General features: G+C 44.1%; 1 protein-coding gene across 2 annotated transcripts; it reads left to right on the top strand.

Moving 5' to 3' along the window:
* Nucleotides 1-3,231: 3,231 nt before the first annotated feature.
* On the top strand, nt 3,232-20,382 carry HMGCL (3-hydroxy-3-methylglutaryl-CoA lyase). Of its 2 annotated transcripts, none has more exons than XM_001363795.4 (9): nt 3,232-3,872; nt 6,295-6,378; nt 7,424-7,531; nt 8,867-8,962; nt 9,870-10,018; nt 11,033-11,096; nt 12,482-12,670; nt 16,154-16,279; nt 19,590-20,382. In XM_001363795.4, exons 1-9 carry the CDS (start codon nt 3,810-3,812, stop codon nt 19,692-19,694), a joined length of 984 nt encoding a protein of 327 aa, XP_001363832.1. In that variant the 5' UTR covers nt 3,232-3,809; the 3' UTR covers nt 19,695-20,382. The 2 variants fall into 2 exon arrangements, with proteins under 2 accessions (XP_001363832.1, XP_007491358.1); XM_007491296.3 differs by having other exon boundaries at nt 3,796-4,303.

Raw genomic sequence — 20,382 nt, forward strand, 5'->3', positions numbered from 1 at the left:
GAACTCAGAGCAGTATTCCTGACTCCAGGTCTGGAGTCCTATGTTCTCTGGTGCCACTTAGCTGTCCCCATGGAATCATTTACCTAAATCCACTTCTGTTATGAGGATGTTATTAGAAATTGGGTCTTATTATATTAGTTTAAAGATAAGAAGTAGAGAAGCTGGCATGAGAAAGAATTGGAGTTTGAAGCAGATCTAAGACTGTCAATTTCAAATGTTGACAGTGTGTGTGGAGGAGGTTTTAACGGGTTTTCTGTGGCAGTTGTTCTCTGGAAATGGCAGTTACTATGAAGTAGTAGCAGTTACTCACTCTCAGAGTGCTGGGAAGAGGTGACATCTTTTCTCTCTCTCCTCACTGTCTGAGGTAGAAGGAAAGAAGGGAAAAACCTGAAGGAGCTAAGTGATTTTTGTTTTCCAACTTGGGAAATACTAGTAACTGTCTATTGCTGTTACATAAATTGTTTTTATATCTGAGAAAACCAAAGAAAGACCTAGTCTTTGGTTTGGGCTCTGAGTCTGATAAGGCTCAGAGTTCTAACCTGTTTTTTGCTGAGGCTCAACCAGTTAGCCTTTGTTATTTATATGATTTGGAGATAACGTTAAGAAGTATAAGGATAATAGTGTTTAGTTTATTGTAGAATAATGAAAATTTGGGTCAGTCAAATCAGGAAGGATCAGTATAGCCTATGAAAACAGGAGGAGTGGTTTAGAATCCCTTAGAGTTAGAAATCCTTTTTTTTTAATCCTTATATTGTCAATAAATAGTTTATTTTTTTTATTTTATATATATATTTATTTTATTTTATATAACCAGAGACTCCTTGACATCCTTGTGCCTGGACCTGAAAAAGAAGTTCACTTATGAGCTTCACTTCACTGACATAAACTGAAGGTACTTTATAAACACAGCAGACAGTATCAAATTGGTTTATAAATCAATAATCAATTCATTGCCCATTATTTTTACACTGTGAACATTAAACTTGGGCATAGAAATCACCTACACACAAAGGGTGTTGTTACCTCTGTATAAAGCATCAGATATGTAGAATTTTCTCCTCTTAAGTGGGGAACGAGAAGCTAAAATTGAATTACTAGAGTAAATAACTGAAGTAAGTAGCTAGAATGAAACTTTTTTGAGGCAACAAGAACAGATGATTATATATCAGATATAAATATTTTGAATGGGATACAAAGGCCTAAAGCACTTTCTAATAAGTTCAGAAAAACAGGCTTGGAATTTTATATATGCCTAAATATATTAATGTAACAACTTACTAACTTAAATCATAAGACACTGAAAGATAATAAAACTGAGTTTGTACCCTTTCTGGGAATTGGAATCAAAATGAAAAATGAACTAGATGAATGTCAGAAGTTAAATGATGATGGCATTAATACTCATTTTTAAAGCATTCTTTAACCACAACTTGCAAAACTACTTTGGCAAATATCAAATTTTTGAGAAAAGCTCATTCTCCAAGACAAATCGGCATAGACTCTTTTAAATTCTCCCTTTAGCTGACTGGTGGCAGTGTCTAAATCAATTACTTGGTTTAGATAAAAATAAGAGCAGCAAGGAATATGGGAAAATGCAAATTTTCTAGTGTAGGAGTTCCTAATTTAATATTATTAAAACCATAAAGTTCAAGCCAAGTTTTCACCATATGACCTAATTATTGGCAAAACAAAATTAAGTGATTGTTTTGCAAGAAGTTTTGGCAGGAAGGGGATCTATCTCTATTTGTGACCTGAACTGAAGATCTAAAAGAAAAACAATGCTTAGAGAGATTTCCATATGTTTTGTGCATGTACCAAAGGGGTGTGCCCCTGATGGTTCCTGTCAATAAGTCTCCCCTTCACATTATTCTCATCTTGTTAAAATATTTAAGGCTCATAGTTAAAACACTGCAGGTCTTTTTGTATCCTAGTAAGTCACTCCTGGCATGTTATAATTATCATACCAGTTAATGATTCATAGAGGAGGCATTGATATCTCTCAGTGAATCAAAGAGGGGAATGGGAGACTCAATTTGAATGCTATTATCCTTTGATTCTTAATATTACTTTGTAATATTCCTTTTTCTGTTCAAATCTCCCCCATCACTTAGCCTGGCTCAAAAAAAGATCTCTCTGGTTCTACCAAAGAATGACTAGAGGCAGCTCTTTCCCTGAAGACATGTCCTTTTGTCCTGGTAACCCTCCTCATAAAGATTTTGGAGTGACCTGGGTTAAATACAGTTATCAAAAGGTGCTACCTTTACCCCACTGACCTCATGGTTGGAGCAGGTCTTCATATCTCTGGAATCACTGAATCTCTGATCTGATCTGACTAATAATTTTAATCCCATCGCTCCTCTCAGTTGCCATTTAATCACCTCTAGAACCTTTGATCTCACCAAAGGGTAGTCTGTCCTCTCAGTTGCTGCCCTTTCTGATCTCTTTTCATTGTTAAAGTTTATTTAAACCTGCTCCTTCTTGCCTTAGAGTGGTCTCTCCATCACTCTCCCAAGGTGTGTGGTGAGGCCAAACTGTTGTTCCTACCCCCTGTTTAAAGACCTTTGTTGCTCCTTTTAGCAACCCTCATTATTCCAGGTTGGCACCTGGTTTAAAAAAAAAGGAGAACAAGTCACAATACAGGTCACATAAAACAGGTTTGTTTTTTTTTTTCCTGCCCAATATGCTAGAGGCAAGCTAGATTTCATAAATTAGCTAATATCCCATTCCTTAAATGCCAGAATAGGGTGGATGAATCACCTTAAAACCATGTTCCCTGGCTGTAGACTGATCTACCCAACTGAAGATTAGTCCTCTCCCTCCTAACTATGAGGCAAAGAGGAGGAGCTGTGAATTCTTGCCCCATCTCCCCCATTAAAATGCCAGGGCTGCCTTAGGTTTGACACCAGAGGGTCAAATGATATAGTGTCAGGCCACTCAGAGAGAAGACTCACCTAGATGTGAAAGATGCTGTCGGTGGTTGCTCTGGATCTTTGGCACAAATGGAGGCACCACCGACCTTTCCTTTATTAATAAATAGATCACGTGCCCCTCTTAATCAATGATATTACACTTACGGAAATAGCCTCAGTTTATTTAGTGGTTAAATTTCTCCTCCCACAGAGAGAGGCACCAGAGCACAAATAGATTTTTGTAGGATGTCCCTAGTCAAGACAAAGAATGAAAGGATTCATTGGGATAATTGGGATAATCCAGCGTTGGCGGATACGTGACACGCGCGCAGCTAGCACTCAGAGCTGCTCCATTCCCCCTTTTCCCAGTGCCCGAGGACATTTTTGGCATCCCCCATCTCTGTCCAGCTGCCCCAAGCAGGCGCTTTTCCCCTCAACTCTCTCTGGTAATCAGGGGCTCACGACAGCTTGAATTTGCCCTCTGGGCACTCCAATTTGGGGATAAACTCTCTACTACGATTTTGGATCTTGGCACAGTGGATAGACATTTCATGAAGGACATTGATCAATGATAGCACCTCCGAGGGAAGCGGAATGAAAGCTCCAGAAGGCGGGAATTGGGCATGGTTTTGCTCTTTTAAATCTCCGCCCGGCCTAGATCACTGTCAACAAAAGCTAGTAGGCTGTGGCAGAGAAAGGAGGCTGGTAAACAAACATGGACCTGGGCATATTTTGGCTTGTTTTCAGAGGACGGTGAAAGGACGGTGGGCAGCTACAGAAGGAGCCACCAGGGGGTGATGGACGAGAAAGAGTTGTGGAGGCATACAGAAGCAGGCTCCGCCTCCGTTTACACGTGACCCTTCGCTCATCGTACTGCGCCTGCGCGGCTCAGCGGCCACTATGGGGATGGTTTGGAGAACGTTTCCGCCATTGAGGCTGGCTGGGACCTCGTCCCTGCGGGCTGTAAGTGTCACCCTCTCCTGACCACCCAGAATTCTGGGTACTGCCTCCGCTCTTCCTTTTTTCCTCTCTGCCCCATTCTGTCCTCTGTGTAGCCCGCGATCCTGACCTTGACGCTGACCGAATTTGAGGTGGGGGGAAGGGAAAAATCTGGGTTAGGAACCCTCAGGAATCGCACACGGCTCGCTATGCAGCCAAGACAGGCAGGCGCTGGTCCTCCTTTTCTATCCGTGTAAAACGAAGCTGATCCCCGGAACATCTAGGTGGCTCAGTGAATTGAGAGCCAGGCCTAGAGAGAGGAGGTCCAGGGGCCAAATGTGGCCTCAAACACTTCCCAGCCGGGGGGCCCTGGGCAAGTCACTTAACCCTCAATGCCTAGCCTTTGCCGCTCTCCTGTCTTGGAACCATTCACAGGACTGATTCTAAAGCGGAAGGTAAGCTATTTTTTTAAGAATGATGCTGATACCTAAGAGCTCTTCAAGCTGTCAGCAAGCATCAATGAAGCGCCTACTGTATGTGCCAGGCACAGTGCTAACGAGCTGGTGATACCAAGAAAAACTTCAGCTACTCCTGGACCACCCTCCTTCCTCCAATACCTCTACTGACTTCCCTGGCCTCCTTTAAGGCTGCCCTGAAATCCCACCTTCTACCAGAAGGTTTCCCCCACCTCTCTTAATTCCAGTGCCATTTCACTGTTAGAGTGATGCTAGGTCAGGAAGACCCGAGTTCAAATGTAGCCTCAGACTCAGGGCAAGTCGCTGAATCCTGTTGGCCTCATTTTCCTCATTTGTAAAATGAACTGGAGAAGGAAATCAGCAAACCACTCCAGTATCTTTGCTGAGAAAAAAGGGAGTCATAAAGAGTTTGACACAAGAAAACAATTAAAAAGCAACAATCCCAGCATTAATTATTCATCTTCTTTGTTGGTTGGCTTGTCCCAGAGAGGGGAAATAACCTGCTCTTTGTCATACAACTAGTAAATGTCAAAGGTGGGATTTGAACTCTGGTTTCCAGAGCCCACTCTGATCTACTCTGTAGCACCTCTCTTCAATAGTGGGATGTGACAATTCATTTCAGCCACCACTTATGAAGTGTGCCAAACTCTAGGTAAGACAGGCTCCCTGTCTACATGGAACTCACTGTCTAGTAATAATATCTCAAATTTATATAGCACTTTACAACCCTGAAAGTTAGGTGCACTGGTCTTGCTCCACAAAACAGGGCTCTACCTACTACACAAACTGAAATCTGTAATAAACAAAAATATAATAAAAGAGTTACAAATCAAAGCTTTATATGCCATCTGTGGGGATAGAGCTGTTGTGAGTCAGAAAGGATTGATATTCTTCTCTGAGGACCTTGAAAATGAGAACTTTTCTATTGCCTGTAAGGATGGGCCCCAGAAATAAAGTAGTTTCTGTGGTGTCTGGGTCACTTTAAAAAGGTGGGTTTCAGGCAGCTAGGTGGTTCATAGCTAGAGAACTAGGTCTAGAGTTGGGAGGACCTGGATTGTGTGACCCTGGGTAAGTCACTTAACTGCAATTGTCTAGCCCTTACACTTCTTCCTTGGAACTGATATTGATTCTAAGATAGAAGGTAAAGGTTTAAGACCAAAAAAGATAGGTTTACTTCCTGATAAAGAATAGAGCAGGTGCAGACTGAGACATCTATTTTTTGGACAGGGCCAGTGCGGGAATTTGTTTTGCTTGATTATATATGTTTATTACAAGACCTTCCCCTCCCCCTCCCCATGGGAAGGGGAGAAAGGGGAAAGCATTTTTGTTTGTTATTTTATTTTTGTTTGTTTTGTTTTGTTAGTTAGAAAGCATGTTGTTATTTTTTTTTAACCCTTACCTTCTGTCTTGGAATCAATACAGTGTAAGGGCTAGGCAATGGGGGTCAAGTGACTTGCCCAGGGTCACACAGCTAGGAAGAGGCCAGATTTTAACCTAGGACTTCCCATCTCTAGACCTGGCTCTCAATCCACTGAGCCACCCAGCTGCCCCCCCCCCCGCCCCCATTGTTATTTTTAATTGAAATTAATTTAAATGGTAAGTCTCAAACTTAGGTAAGGTTTCTTTTGTTCATAATCTAAAACCTGGGTCAAATGATTTAAATGGTGGAGAGTATTCATCTTCATGAGTTCAAATCTCACCTCATTCACCTTCTAGCTGTGTGACTGAGCAAATATTTAATCCTGTTGCCCTCAGTTTCCTCACCTGTAAAATGAGCTAGAGAAGGAAATGGCAAACCACCCCAGTATCTTTGCCAAGAAAATCCCAAATGGAGTCCTGAAAGAGTCAGACACAACTGAAAAACCACTGAACAACAAACTGCCTTCATTGTTGGTGTCACTAAGTGATGCTCAGTTATTTCTTATCCCTTCCCCTAGAAATGTGTCTTTCTCTTTCTTCTTGTGTTCAAGATCAGCTCCTCCAGTCTAGATGCATTCCCAAAGCAAGTTAAAATCGTGGAGGTCGGCCCCCGAGACGGTCTGCAAAACGAAAAGGTAAATCCATTAGCCCAGCACTGACAATACCTATGTTGACTCATTCAGACATGGGATTTAAGTCCTTCACCAAGCACTGATAGAGCTGAGGAAAAGGCCTCTTCAGGGACAGGCAATCAGCAAGGAGACAATAGTAGATAGACTGCTGCTGGCCTGGGGGCTCAGCCTGGGTCCACATCCCACTTCAGAACTAGATGTATGAACCTTGGCAAGTAAAACCTCTCTTTATTTCTCTGGGCCTCAGTTTCCTCAGCTGCAAAATGAGGGAGTTGGAGTCCATAACCTGGAGAATTTACAGTCTGTGACTCTGTCATCTCTAAACATGTCTGTTCTTCTCACTTAGAGGTCATGGGGAGCCATTGCATGATTGGAGGAGTGACATGATGGAGGCAATGATGGAAGATTGACTTGGCAGTTCCAGTCTAGAGCAAGAGAGGAGAGAAATCAGGCACTAGGAACAGTTAGGAGGCTCTTACAGTAACAGAGATCAAGGTGATGAGGGCCTGGAGTAGAATATCCAGTCAGCATCTCAAAGAGAAGGAAGAATTGACAGGACTTGAGGACCAACTGGATATGGGCAATAAGGGAGAAGCTTTGGGGCAAACAGGTGAAGGAGACAAAGGGCTGATGGCAGTGATTGGGGCTGCCATGGTGGGATGCACTTTGGGGATGAGGTGTTCTTTCAACTATAGTCCTTGACATTTGGCCAGTTGATGACTCCCAGAATAATTATTAACTTGGGTTCAGTTATAAAAAGGCTCCTATTGCAGAAAGTTGAGCTTAAGGAGATCCCTGCCCTGTGGACCAGGGTCTTGCCTGGGAATCAGAGGTTGGGTTTGCTCTGTTAGAGGTTGAGTCCCAGGGCCAGGGGCTTGGAGCTGGCCCTTGGCAAGCATTTGTGAGCTGCATAAGAAAGAAATGGCAAACTACTCCAGTATCTTGGCCAAGAAAACCCCAAATGGAGTCATGAAAGAATCAGACACAACTGAAAAACCACTGAACTGGATTCTTTATTAAGCCTTCTCTGTTTCTCTCCCTTCTGCAGCATATTCTACCCACTCAAATGAAAATCAAGCTGATAGACATGTTGTCTGCAGCAGGACTCCCCGTCATTGAGGCCACCAGCTTTGTGTCCCCCAAGTGGGTGCCCCAGGTGAGAGGCAGCTTTCATGGTGGGGCTTTTGGGGCTAGAAAGCTTCACTTGTGCTGGGAACTGACATCTTTGGGAAGATGATAATAGGCTCCTTTAGGCATACCAGGCCTTTGTCCATCATGGTGTCTTGATCCTGTACAGCAAAGTATTTATTAAGCACCTGATATGTGCCAGACACTGGCGATAGGATGACAAAAGGAAACAGTCCCTGCCTCCAAGGACTTACTAAATTCTACTCTAGGAGGGGAAAGGAGGTACCTATTCATTTAAGTGAATAATTAATCATTTGAAAAGGGAGAAGGAACTAGCAAGTAGAGGTTCACTCCCTGTAGGGCATGGGTGGCCCAGAGTTTGAGGAGGATGGAATGAAGGTCACATCACACTTTCTACACACCAGGCCTTCCTTGGTGCACTCTGGAGCAGTGTGATCTAGTGAAAAGAACTCAAGTCAGGAAGCCTGCATTCTATTTTTGACTATTCATAAGTGTATATGACCTTGGATACCTCAGTGGGCCTTGGATTCCTCCTTAAAATGAAGAGGTTTGACTAGATGATCTTGGAGGTCTCTTCCCACTTAAAACTATGAGCTTATGACCATAGAGAATTCACACCTTCTTTTGGCCTTGTGTAAAAATTAAATTATATCTAGTAATAAAATTATATTTTAAGAGGTTTATTAAGGATTATTAGAAATCAAGGATACAAAATAAAAGCCATGTGCCCATGGCTGATTAGCCCATTCAAAATCCCCGTGCTTAGCTTACCACTAACTTCCTACATCGTTACAATGGAAGGGAAGAGAGCGTGTTAGGCATTACTGCCAGTTAAATACCAATTGTGATCTCACCTACGTGGAGACTCGGGTGAGATTATAGGGAATTCTGGGAAATACCAAGGACTTCTGGGGATTGGAGTCTAGGGTTCAAAATCTCCATTTTTACACTTGGTTTTCCCATCTATAAAATGAGATTTCTGATCCTATGGCTTCCAATTCATGTCTTTCAAGTTAGTCATAGAAAAAACACTTTTTATACCTTACATCAACCCAAATATCAGAGTTCTTACTTGTCACTACTCTTGTTACTGTTTTGTATAAGCAGCAATCTGAGAAGCAATACCTTCTAGTACACTGCTGGGGGCTCAGCATTTAAGACTATAGCCTGCCTTGTGCCTCAATTTCCTCATCTAAATAAGGGGATGGTTCTTGATGGTTTCTGAGGCCCCTTTCAGTTCTAGCCCTCTGATCCTAGGGTCCTGGGGGATTTTCTGTTACTGAGATTCCTGAAGGCCCCTGGTTGGTTCTAACTCTTGAACACTCCTCTCCTGGCTCCCCAGATGGCAGATCATGCTGAAGTTCTGCAGGGAATCGAGAAGTTTCCTGGCATCAGCTACCCAGTCCTGACCCCTAATCTCCGAGGCTTCCAGGCAGCGGTAAAAGGAGCATGTTCCATCAGTTAGAGCCTGAGCTTCAGGCCTTTCTTCACAGTGACCCCTGCTGGGTCTCACCTGGGAAGGGTTATTTTCTTTGTTTGCTCCCTAAGGGAGAGTTTTGGGCTTGGGAATCTGGGATCTGGGTTCAAATCCTAATTCTGCCTTTGTGACCATGGTTATGAGAGGTCCTTTGGGCTTCAGTTTCATCACCTGTAAAATAAGGAAATTGGTTCCAAGGCCCTTCTGACACTAAATCTTTGAGCCTATCAACCTTTTAGGTAAGACAACCAAGCACTGAGTCATTGCTTCCATTCGCATGGAGCCCAGTCCTTCCAATATGTATTAAAAACCTGTATGATATGTCTGGGTGCTGAGCAAACACAGAGGGAATGAGAACTAGCCCCTCCCCTCAAGGAACAGTGTGCATTCTGAGATACTCATTAGAGAGTACAGAACATGGTGCCTGGCACTCACTAGAACTGTGAGGAGTTGTTATCATTATTATTACTACTACTGGGCGTGCAGAACAGGTAGACAGAGAAATGCATACGTAATCATTCCAGGTTGTTGCCAACGTCTATTAATTCCCAGACAATAAAGGCTTGGGTCTTTGTTTAAATGAACAGTTTATCCATAGATCAGCCTTCAGGCACCAATTGAGAAAAGGACATCAGGCCATTCTATGGTCGTCCATCCCCTAGGAATCACAGACATGGAGCTTGGGGCCAGCAGTGGAACCCTCTTATTTTAAAGAGGAAGAAAATGGGTCCCTCAGGAGAAATGAGTGCCCAAGGTATTAGAGTTCTGAAGGGGCAGACTTGGCATTTAAACCCCAGTCCTGGGACTCCAAAGCTGGCCTCCTTTCTTCAAGGGTGATGCCTGACCACGTGGGCTTGCTTGTTGATAGGTGGCTGCTGGGGCCAAGGAAGTCGCCATCTTTGGGGCTGCCTCAGAGCTCTTCAGCAAGAAGAATATTAACTGCTCCATTGAGGAGAGCTACCAGCGATTTGAGGAAGTTCTTACTGAAGCCAGATGTGCCAACATTCCTGTGAGAGGGTGAGTCTGCCACTCAGGACACGAAGGCCTCAGGGACCTTCCCCCAGCATGTCCAGCCCTGCCTCTTTGGGAGCCCCATCCCTTCATTTGTTGGGGAGACCTGGCCAGAGTCACCAGTCTTAGTACCAGCACATCTCATCTGGCTCCTGCCACTGTGTATGACTGCTGGATTTGGATTCAGAGAATCTGGGTTTAAATTCTTTCTACTTATTCCTTATATGACCTCAAGAAGTCACTCAATTTCCCTGGGCCTGTTTTCTGCTCTTTAATGTGAGGAGATTTAATTGGTCTCCAAGGTCCCCTCCAATTCTAAAGCTTGTGACCTTGGATTATTCACAGCCACTCTGAGTCTGTTTACCCATCTGTATTGTTCATGATCCCATGATTTTCAGAGATGCTCTGAAAAAATAAATCAGAAAAATGGACAGATCTTGATTCTTTGGAATTCTGTGTAAGTCCAAGACGGTATTGCTATTATTGGTGAGAGCCTTCACTGACATCCTTCTGTGATGCCTCATCATGACTTTGAGGAAAACCTGAATCTCTGGTGCCTGCTGGGCACAAGCTTTCCGAGCAGTACAGGTGTCCCAGGCAGGCCTAGTGATGACCATTGACAAGAAGGCAGCTTCAGGAGGAGTAGAGAGAGGTTCATCACACTGGCTGATGAACCTTTGGTCATAGCAACTCATCTCCTGTGGCATAGGAGGACTTATAATCTTGCAGGAGTGAAAAGGAGCACTTCTGCAGACAAAACCATAGGCTCTTGAAACATTGTTTAGGTTTTAAAAACATCTCTATCTGAGGATCACATTCCTTAACTTAACCTTGTAACCTTGGCCTTGTTGGGAAGGTGAGAGCCTGGATCCTAGCAGCTGTCCTGGCCCAGGCTCTGTACATGGACCACCCCCAGAGGCAGGGAAGGCCAGGAGAGTATCACCCATCACTGGGCTCTCTCTGGGTCTGTACTCTTTCACCACTTGGGGCTCCCCTGACAAGGGCATGTTTTCCTGGCAGGTATGTGTCCTGTGTGCTTGGATGCCCGTATGAAGGGAAAGTCTCCCCAGCCAAAGTAGCTGAGGTGTGTCTCTGTTGGAACGGGAGTTGTGTGAAGGTTTGGCTATATTGTGGGTGGGAAGAGATGGGAAGAAGGCCTTTCCCTCTTTGAAGAGGTATGAGGCACCGAGATGTCAGGAACCTTCTCCACAGCATTCCCTGACAAGACATCATCCAGCCTCTGCTGAAGGACTTCCTGAGATTGACTCTTATAGCCTCCAAAGGCAGCCCATTCCAGTGTAGGACACTGTAAGGAATGAGGGAGTTATTTCCCATCTGTCGAATGACATTCTGTTTGTGTGAAATCTTCCAAGTATTCCTCTGAGTCCTGCCTTGTGGGGCCAAGTAGAACCAGCCTCATCGACCTCCTCCTCCTGGTTACAACTTCTCATCAGTCTGGCCACCCTTCCAGGGGTCCATTTGAGAATTAGCTCTTGTTCTCAAAAGCCAATGGACATGTAGCCATTCCCATGAGCAGGGCTCACCTGAAATCCCATTGGAAAGATTATCTTTGTGCCTAGATATGGACTCTATGAGTTATTTGCTCTTTTTCCCAGGGGAAAGCTTCTTGGTGGAGTATTTATGTACTGCTTGTTAGCAAACATTTATCCATCATCTCCTGTGGACAGAACTATAGGGAAGGATGGGGGGAAATGGAAACACATTGGGAGGGAAGCCCCCAAAGGAGCTTCAAATGCACATGAAATGACATGAACCTAGCAGGTGCAAATACACCCAGCAGGGAAGGTCAGGAAGTCAATAAACATTCATTAAGCACCTACTAAGTGCCAGGCACTGTGCTAAGTGCTAGAAAGGATCAAGGATTCCAAGATCATGTCCTATAAGGAACCATTAAAAGAAGTAGAAATGTTTAACTTGCAAAAGAAACATTTCAGCTCTGACTACTATGTCTTGTGGAAGAAAGAGGTTAGGCTTATTCTCTGGCCCCAGAGTACAGAGCTTGGGAAGGGAAGTTGGAGTGTGAAGAAGCTTCAGAGGGTCTGATTTCAGTTCAGTGGTATAGAAAATGTGATGCAAGCCTTAGAAGTCCATTGGGCTGCCTGGAGGGATAATGAGTTTTTGGTCTCTGGAGGTGTTTAAGCAAAGACTAAGTGACTACTTTTCAGAGATGCTATAAGAAGTAGTTCCTGTTTGGGTATGAGTTTGGCCTCTGAGAAGCCTTCCAGCTCTGTGACTTTGGGTGTTAGTGTGCCCAGATCCATGGGGACATGGAGTAAAAGGCAACCTGTCATCTTCCTCAGCTCTTGGGGGAGAGGGTTGGGATGCCTCTTTATGCCCCAACATGTTCAAGGCCATATTGCAATAGAGAGTTGAGAGTTCCCCTTCCCATACCTGCATCTCCCAGCCCATGGAGGTCATCCCCTGCCCAGTGTCCTCTTCACTTCCTAGGTGGCTAAGAAGCTATACTCAATGGGCTGTTTTGAGATCTCTCTGGGTGATACCATCGGCGTGGGTACCCCACTTGGCATGAAGAACATGCTGTCTGCTGTCATGAAGGAGATGCCAGTGAGTGCCCTGGCTGTCCATTGCCACGACACCTATGGACAAGCCCTGGCCAACATCTTAATGGCTCTTCAGGTAAAAGACAGGAAGTGAATCTGGGAGAGAGGAAATGCATGCCATAGAGGGAGAAGAACAGTAGAATTGGATTTAGAAGATGTGGATTGAAATCTTGACTTGCTGCCTTGGGAGAGTCACTTAAACTCCCTAAACCTCAGTTTCCCCCTATATATAATGAGCAGGTTGAACTAGATGTTCTCAGTCTTCTTTCAAGTCTGAATCCTATGATCTCTTCTCCCAGAGTATCCAGAGGGGAGGACCTCACTCTAGTTTCCTTTGGGGCTCTGTTCTGCTAAAATCTCTATGGAAAGGAAACACTATCAGTTCCATTCATTGCCCTCTTCGGGACTAAAATTCTTTCAGCACCTACCCTATGTCCCAAATGTAACCACTCACTTTTCCTTCGGCCCTAAGGCCCAAGCCAAGACCACAAAGTGTTAAATCCCCGGATACCAAACCCAGGCTCAGCTCTCAGTTTGGAATAGAAGGGGAGGATAACAATAGCTAACAATAATAGTTAACATCTATATAGCACTGCCTCTGTGCTAGGCCCTGTGCCAAGTGCTTTACAATTATTATCTTCATTTAATTCTCACAACTCTGGAAGATAGGTGCTGTTTTTATCCCTATTTTATAAATGAGGAGACTGAGGCAATTTTAAGTGACTTCTCCAGGGTTACACAGCCAATTCTAAACTCAGGTCTTCCTGACTCTAGGCCTGGTACTCTATCCACTATACCAGTTTGCTACTAAGAGAAATACACAAATAAATCACTCAGTAAGTCTTTATTAAGTGCCTGCTCTGTGTCAGACAGTTCTGTGCTTGGGCACTGAATACAGAGCCCAAAAAGAAGCAGTTCTTGCTAGCTGATATTGTCTTAAGGGAACCCACAAATATATATATATATATATATTATATATATGTATGTATGTATGTATATATATATATGTAATGCACACAAAATAAATACAAAGTAGTTAGGGAGGGAAAGTGTTGGCCATTGGGGAGATCAGGGAAGGCTTTATGCAGAAGTAAAAGAAGAACTAGCAGCAATGCAGTGACCCAGGACAATTCTGAGGGACTTAAGAGAAAGATGCTATCCACATCCAGAGGAAGAACTGTGGGAGCGGAAACACAGAAGAAAAACAACTGCTTGATCACATGGTTCGATGGGGATATGATTGGGGATGTAGACTCTAAGCAATCACTCTAGTGCACATATTAATAATATGGAAATAGATCTTGATCAATGACACATGTTAAACCCAGTGGAATTCCTCATTGGCTACAGGAGGGGGGAGAGGGGAGGGGAGGGAAAGAACATGAATCTTGTAACCATAGAAAAATAATCTAAATTAATTAATTTAGTTAATTAACTTGAATTCTAAAAAAGAAAAGGAGGCAGCTGAAGGGAGAGAGAGCCAGGCCTGGAATAAGGAGGGCCTGGGTTCAAATGTGACCTTAGACACTTCTAACTGTGTGACCCTGGGTAAGTCACTTAACCCTGATTGCCTACCCCTTACTGCTCTTCTGCCTTATTATCAAGACAGAAAGTAAGAATTTTTTTTAAAGTAGAAGAGAGGGAGATTCAGTTAGGCTAAGATAACACAAGGCATGACATCCAGAGCCAAGATGTGGAGATTGGAGATGAAGTGCTGGACTGTACTGTATAATAATGATGGGAAAGTAGTCTGAGGCAAAGAGAGACACAGAAATATATATTTGGTCCTGGAGGCAGTACTGTGCCACTGAAGTATATTGATTAGGTGGGTTACATAGGCAGACCTGTGTTTATGGAAAATCATCTTGGCCTGCCATCCTCATGCCACTGTAATCCATACTGCTCTGATGACTGAGCTTGGGAGAGCTTTTGAACTTGGGAGTCCTAAACTACAGTCAGACTAGTTCCAACTTGGTATCTGTACTAAGTCTGACTCTGGGAGCAGGGGCCATCCTCCTCAGGCCAGAAAAATAGAGCAGATCCAAGGTGCCCTGGTGATCACGGGGCCCATGATGGCAACTGCGCTTTCAGCTTGGGTGAAGGAGAGAGGCACACGGAAACAAACAAACAAATCTAGCAGCTAAGCAGATGATCGAATACAGTGAGGAAGAGGTGTGGGGGCTAAGTAATCTCCAGTGAGGAGGCCAGTTCATGGTCCACATAAGGGGTGCTGATGGACTGGACTGATAGCCCTGATACCAAGGAGAGCAAGAAGTACCAGCAGAGGTCCAAACAAAGTGATTGGATGAATTAGAGGAGGCAGAGATCAGCCACTTCTACCCAGGATTGGGTAGAGAAACACAGAGACTTCATGGGACAGATGGCATGATTGGCAGATTGACCTCAAGAAAAGGGGGAGACATTTGCAGTGGGCATTCGGAGTCCATTCCAGGCTGGGGATGGGCTCAGAAGGGGAGAGGGCAGATGAGACTAGATGGGTGGGCAGGCAGGGGGCAGACAGCTTGGGTTCATCCTTATCTCCTGCTCTTGAGTCCCCTTTGCTCCCCTGTCTTCTCGAGGCTGGATATTCCCATATTCTCCTTTCTTTCATGACTTGGGTGGTGGCAGGCATCAGGCAGAGGTAGAGAGATGCTTGTGAGAAAGGTGGCAGCCACTTTGAGTATCCCTGGCCCAGGGGAGGTACTGAGGCCAGCTCCTCTGGACAGTTGTCTTTTGCCATAGATTTTCTGATCAGATTTAATTCCTTTATCATCAGGAAAGACAAGTTACAGCTGGGGCTTTTTAGTCAGCTGACAGCCCTCTCCTCCATGTCTTCCCTGGGCACGGGAGAGGAAGTTTTAAATTTCCTCTCAGTTATCTACTTCCCCTGACCGGGACAGGCTGATCTAGACATAATTATAAGATCAGATTCCTAGGATGTCCTGACTTTGTCACCCACTCACCAGGGGCCCTGAATAAGGCATGCTGCCTGTGTAGGCCTGTTTCCTAGCTCCATAAATGAATAATATTGTAGAGCACTGGATTTGGAATCAGCAGCCTAGGGTTTAGACTCTTTCTATTACTTGGTTCTCCTCATCTATAAAATGGATCATCAAAGTAGATGGCCTCCAGGATGCTTTATATAGCCCTAACATTCTGAAACTCTTCAATTTGGCTCTGGTAAATCCCACTTAAACATTTTCTCCCACTCTGGACTTCTACCTCCATTCCCCTAAGGTCTCTTCCCCTCAAGTTTTATTCTTCTTCCCCTCTATTTAAAAAAAAAAATATTCTTTCCCTGGAAAGAAGGAGATTAGTTAATCTACCTCGCAGTGAGATATCTGGACAACCTCATGTGTTTACCTTTCCCATGGGTCTTTGCTTGGTGACAAGGAGATCCTTAAGTCTAAGAAATGGCTCCCAAATAGTGGAATTGCAAGCATCTAATCAAACCAAGGGAGAATTTGCAGAGGTCAAGGGAATTCTGTGCTAGAATCCTAAAAGCAAAGGTGGCCTCCTTGTACAAGGCAGCCATTTCTCCTTGTACTTATGTTTCCAGATGGGTGTGTCTGTGGTGGATTCATCAGTGGCTGGTCTTGGGGGCTGCCCCTATTCTCCTGGTGCATCAGGAAATGTGGCTACAGAGGACCTCCTGTACATGCTGAATGGCCTGGGGATTGACACAGTAAGTATTTTCCCTCGAGTAGTCACAGTGCCAAAGCCACCAGACAATGCTTTGGTTTCTGTGGAGAGTCCTAGTACTTTCCTGCACAAAATAAATGGGAAAAAGTGTTTATTTATTTGTTTTGAGCCCTCACCTTCCATCTTATAATCAATACTGTGTATTGGTTCTAAGGTAGAAGAGTGGAAAGGGCTAGGCAATGGGGGGTAAGTGACTTGCCCAGGGTCACCCAGCTAGGAAGTATCTGAGGCCAGATTTAAACCCAGGATGGGAAAAGAAATTTAAAAAGCATAGATCTCATGATTATATGGCTGCTTTGAAGACTGTAGACTACTGATGTGAGAGACAGTCAAAAACCATAAAATATTAGGAATATAAGAGAAAGCCAGAGTAGAACTGAGAATGTCAGAGGTGAAGAGTCTTAATCTACTGACGAGGAAATGACTTTCTTTTGTGGTTAATAAGAGGCCATCGAGTCTCTGCTTGAAGACCTAGTGATGAGAGCCCACTACTCCCTAAGGGACCCCAATCCACTTGGCAACAGTTTTCATTGCTCGGTTTTGTTGCTCTTGTTGTTTTGTTTCATTTTTATTTTCTGTTCTGAAATCTCTCCCTCCCTCTCACCCCTCCCACACACACTGAGAAGGCAAGAAATATTATACACGTGAAGACACTCTTTTATTCCACATTAGCCATGGCAAGAGGATGGGGGGCGGCAAGATAAATTAAGAAAAAAATACACTTCACTCAGAACTCCTGAGTCTATCAGTTCTCTCACTGGTGGTGGAGAGCATTTTTTAATGAGTCCTTTGGAACTGTAGTATACAATTGTATTGAACAAAGTAGCTAAGTCTTTCCCAGTTGTGGTATCATTACAGTATTGCTATTCCTGTAAAAATTACTGTTAATGCTTTGATTCTGCTCACTTCCCTTTCCATCAGTTCCTACAAGTTTTCCCAGCTTTTTCTAAAACCGTCCCTTTCATCTCTTCCTAGAGCACAGTAGTAGTATTCTATTGCATTCCTGAAGCCAGACTTGTTCACCCAGTCTCCCACTGATGGACATTCCTTCAGTTTCCAGTTTTTGCTACCACAAAAAGAACTGATTGTAAATATTTGTACATACATGTCCTTTTCCTTTTCCTTCTGAGAGGGCCCTTATCTCCTTGGAGTATAGACCAAGTACTGGTATTACCAAGTCAAAAGATATGCACAGTTGTAGAGACTTTGGGACATAGTTCCAAATATGTGTCCTAAGTGGTTGAAGCAGTTCCTAACTCCACCAACCATGCATTACTGTACCTCTTTCCATACCCTCTCCAGCATGTATCCCTTCCCTTTTCTCTCATTTTAGCCAATCTCATAGGTGTGAAATGATGCCTCTGTATTGTTTTAATTTGCATTTCTATAGTTATAGAGATATGGAGCATTTTTTATTTGATCAATAGCTTTGATTTCTTCTAAAAACTGCCTTTGCATATCCTTTGACAATTTATCAATTAGGGATTTTTATTTTTATCATTTTGGCTCAGTTCTGTATGTGTTAGAAAAATGAGACATTTGTCAGAGAGATGTGCTGTAAAAAAAAATTTCCCCCCCAGTTTGCTTCTTCTAATTTTGGCTACATCGGTTTTGTTTGTGCAAAACCTTTTTAATTTCACATAAGCAAAATTATCCATTTTACCTCCTATTATCCTCTCTGTCTCTTGTTTGGTCAGGCATTCTTCTCTTATCCATAATCTGATGTGTCATTTTTTCCAAGCTCCCCTAATTTGCTTATAGTATCGCCTTTTATATCTAAATCATGTATCCATTTTGGTATTCTGTGTGAGATGTTGTTCTGGGCCTAGTTTCTTTCAGACTCATTTCCCAGCAATTTTTGTCAGGGAGTAATTCTTGCCCTAAAAGCTTAGATCTTTGGGTTTATCAAATACCAAGTTTCTGTGCTCGTTCATGTCTGTTTTTTGTATCCCTAATCTATCCTACTGATCAACTTCCCTATTTTTCAGCCAGGACCAGATTCTTTTGATAAGACAGCTTATGTCCATGGTTTTTTCACACTCATTGAGTGAAAATTGGCCTTACAGTTTCCTCACATTTTCTTTCCATTTGGGCCAAATAAAATAAGACTAATCCTTTTCTCTTATGATTTCCCTTCAAATACTTGGAAAATAGGGAGGGACCCCAAAACATAAAATGCCAGAGCTGGGAGGGATCATAGGGCTCCAGGATGTCAGAGCTGGGAAAAGCCTCAGAACACAGAATATCACACCTGGGAAGGCCCTTAGAACACAGAATGCCAGGGCCTTGGAATGCAATGTCAGAACTGAGAGGGACCTCAGAAATACCTAGTATAACTTACCCACTCTACAGAAGGGAAAATTGAGGCCCTGGATTTGCTAAAGATCACTAACTCAGCAACAGCAAAGCAGCTGCTGACAATTAGAAACCAAGCTTCCTGACTTCTTCCTAGGCCCATGATTGGCCAAAGACAACACACAGAGACCTCTGTGGGCACTGGGCTGCTCCCTGCAGAGTTGCTCCCCTCCCCCCATCACCCGCTCCCTGCCTCTGCACTTACTCCCTCCCCTAAGCAGAGCACTTAGGTCACGCCCCTCCCTTTTTCCTGCCCCCATCTGGAACTAGGGAGGGAATCTCCTCTACCAACACTGGGGCTACCCCACCCCAAGAGATCTATACTTTCTTCCTTCCCTGACAGCCACCAGTCTGGGGGTGACCGTGCTCCCCCAAAGACTAACTGTACTCCCTCTGGCTCCCCCACCCCCACTGGGTCACAGCCCAATAGGCAGGCAAGACTTAATGCTGGGGCAGGTCCCCTGGCTGTAGGCTGACTGGGAGCTGGCCCCACTCCCAAACACAGAGTAGAGGTGCTGATCTCTGAGCCTCCTACCCCCAGCCTTGCCCCACCTTCCCAGCCCCCAGGCTGGGGGACAGAGCAGGGCACAGCACAGGGACCCTAAAAGGTTCACCATCACTGTCCTAGGCTGATAGGTCTCCATTACACTGGCTTAATCCCATAATGCATTTCCATCTGAGCTCAGTCTGAGAACCTTTTCAATCTCACAGGATAATAGGAGAGGACTAAAAGGCTTCAAAGGTGGTTAATTTTTTTCTTTCTTCTTTTCTCTGCTCCCATGAGGTCTCACAGCCAGATAATTCTTGTAAGGCCATATTTTCCCACCTAAAAATAGACCATCTTCCCTATATTTGTACTGTCATGCTCCCTCTTCCTCCACCCCAGGCTAGTGGTAACTGATCAACTGACCCTCCATTCTATGACTTATTTCTTCAAGGGTGTGAACCTTCAGAAGTTGACAGATGCTGGAAAGTTTATCTGCAAGGCATTGAATAGAAAAAACAGTTCCAAAGTGGCCACAGCCATCTCTCATAAACTGTGACTTCCTCCCTTCCACCCTATCTTTGCAACAGGCTGGGCTTGCCAGACCCCAGCAGCAGCCAAGGACCTGCAGAACAAATGGTGCTGTCCCTTTCCCACATTAGGGGACACACTAACAATAGCCCAGAAATTATAGTGCCAGGGCCGAGGAGTGCCAAAGAAAGGGAATCGGGAACTGACTGCCTGAGGAAATCAACTTCAACTTGGGATGCATGGCTGGAAAAGCTTTCCTTAAGTAAGCTGGGTGAATTGGGTCAGAGGAAGAAGCCCCAGCTCCTCCCCATGAAGAGACCTTTGCGTCTGGAAGATTTTTCTCATGCATTTTCAATCATTTTTTACCTTAAGAAGGGCATCCTGGAGGGTGCCCGGAGAAGGCCTTGAAGCCCCTTCTTCATTATAACCTACTTTTATGGATTTCTTCTTGCCACCCCCCCCTTAAGAATTCAGCCTCTCCATCCATATCTTTGATCACTTGATGCCCCCAATCCCTGCCTCAGCTAGGGATGGAAAGGGATTTGGCTGTGCTGAATATTAAATCCTTCTTAGGATTTCCTAAAGGGCTGCTGCCTGGTGCCATTCTGTCAACTGTAGGACTGTGGCACTAGAAATCCTCTGATGCCAGTCTCCACCCTAGAAATTATTTTTAAATGTGTATCTAAAACCAATGTAATTAAAAGATGGAATAATCA

The sequence above is a fragment of the Monodelphis domestica genome, chromosome 4 (assembly GCF_027887165.1).
Source record: "Monodelphis domestica isolate mMonDom1 chromosome 4, mMonDom1.pri, whole genome shotgun sequence".
Classification (NCBI taxonomy): Eukaryota; Metazoa; Chordata; class Mammalia; order Didelphimorphia; family Didelphidae; genus Monodelphis; species Monodelphis domestica.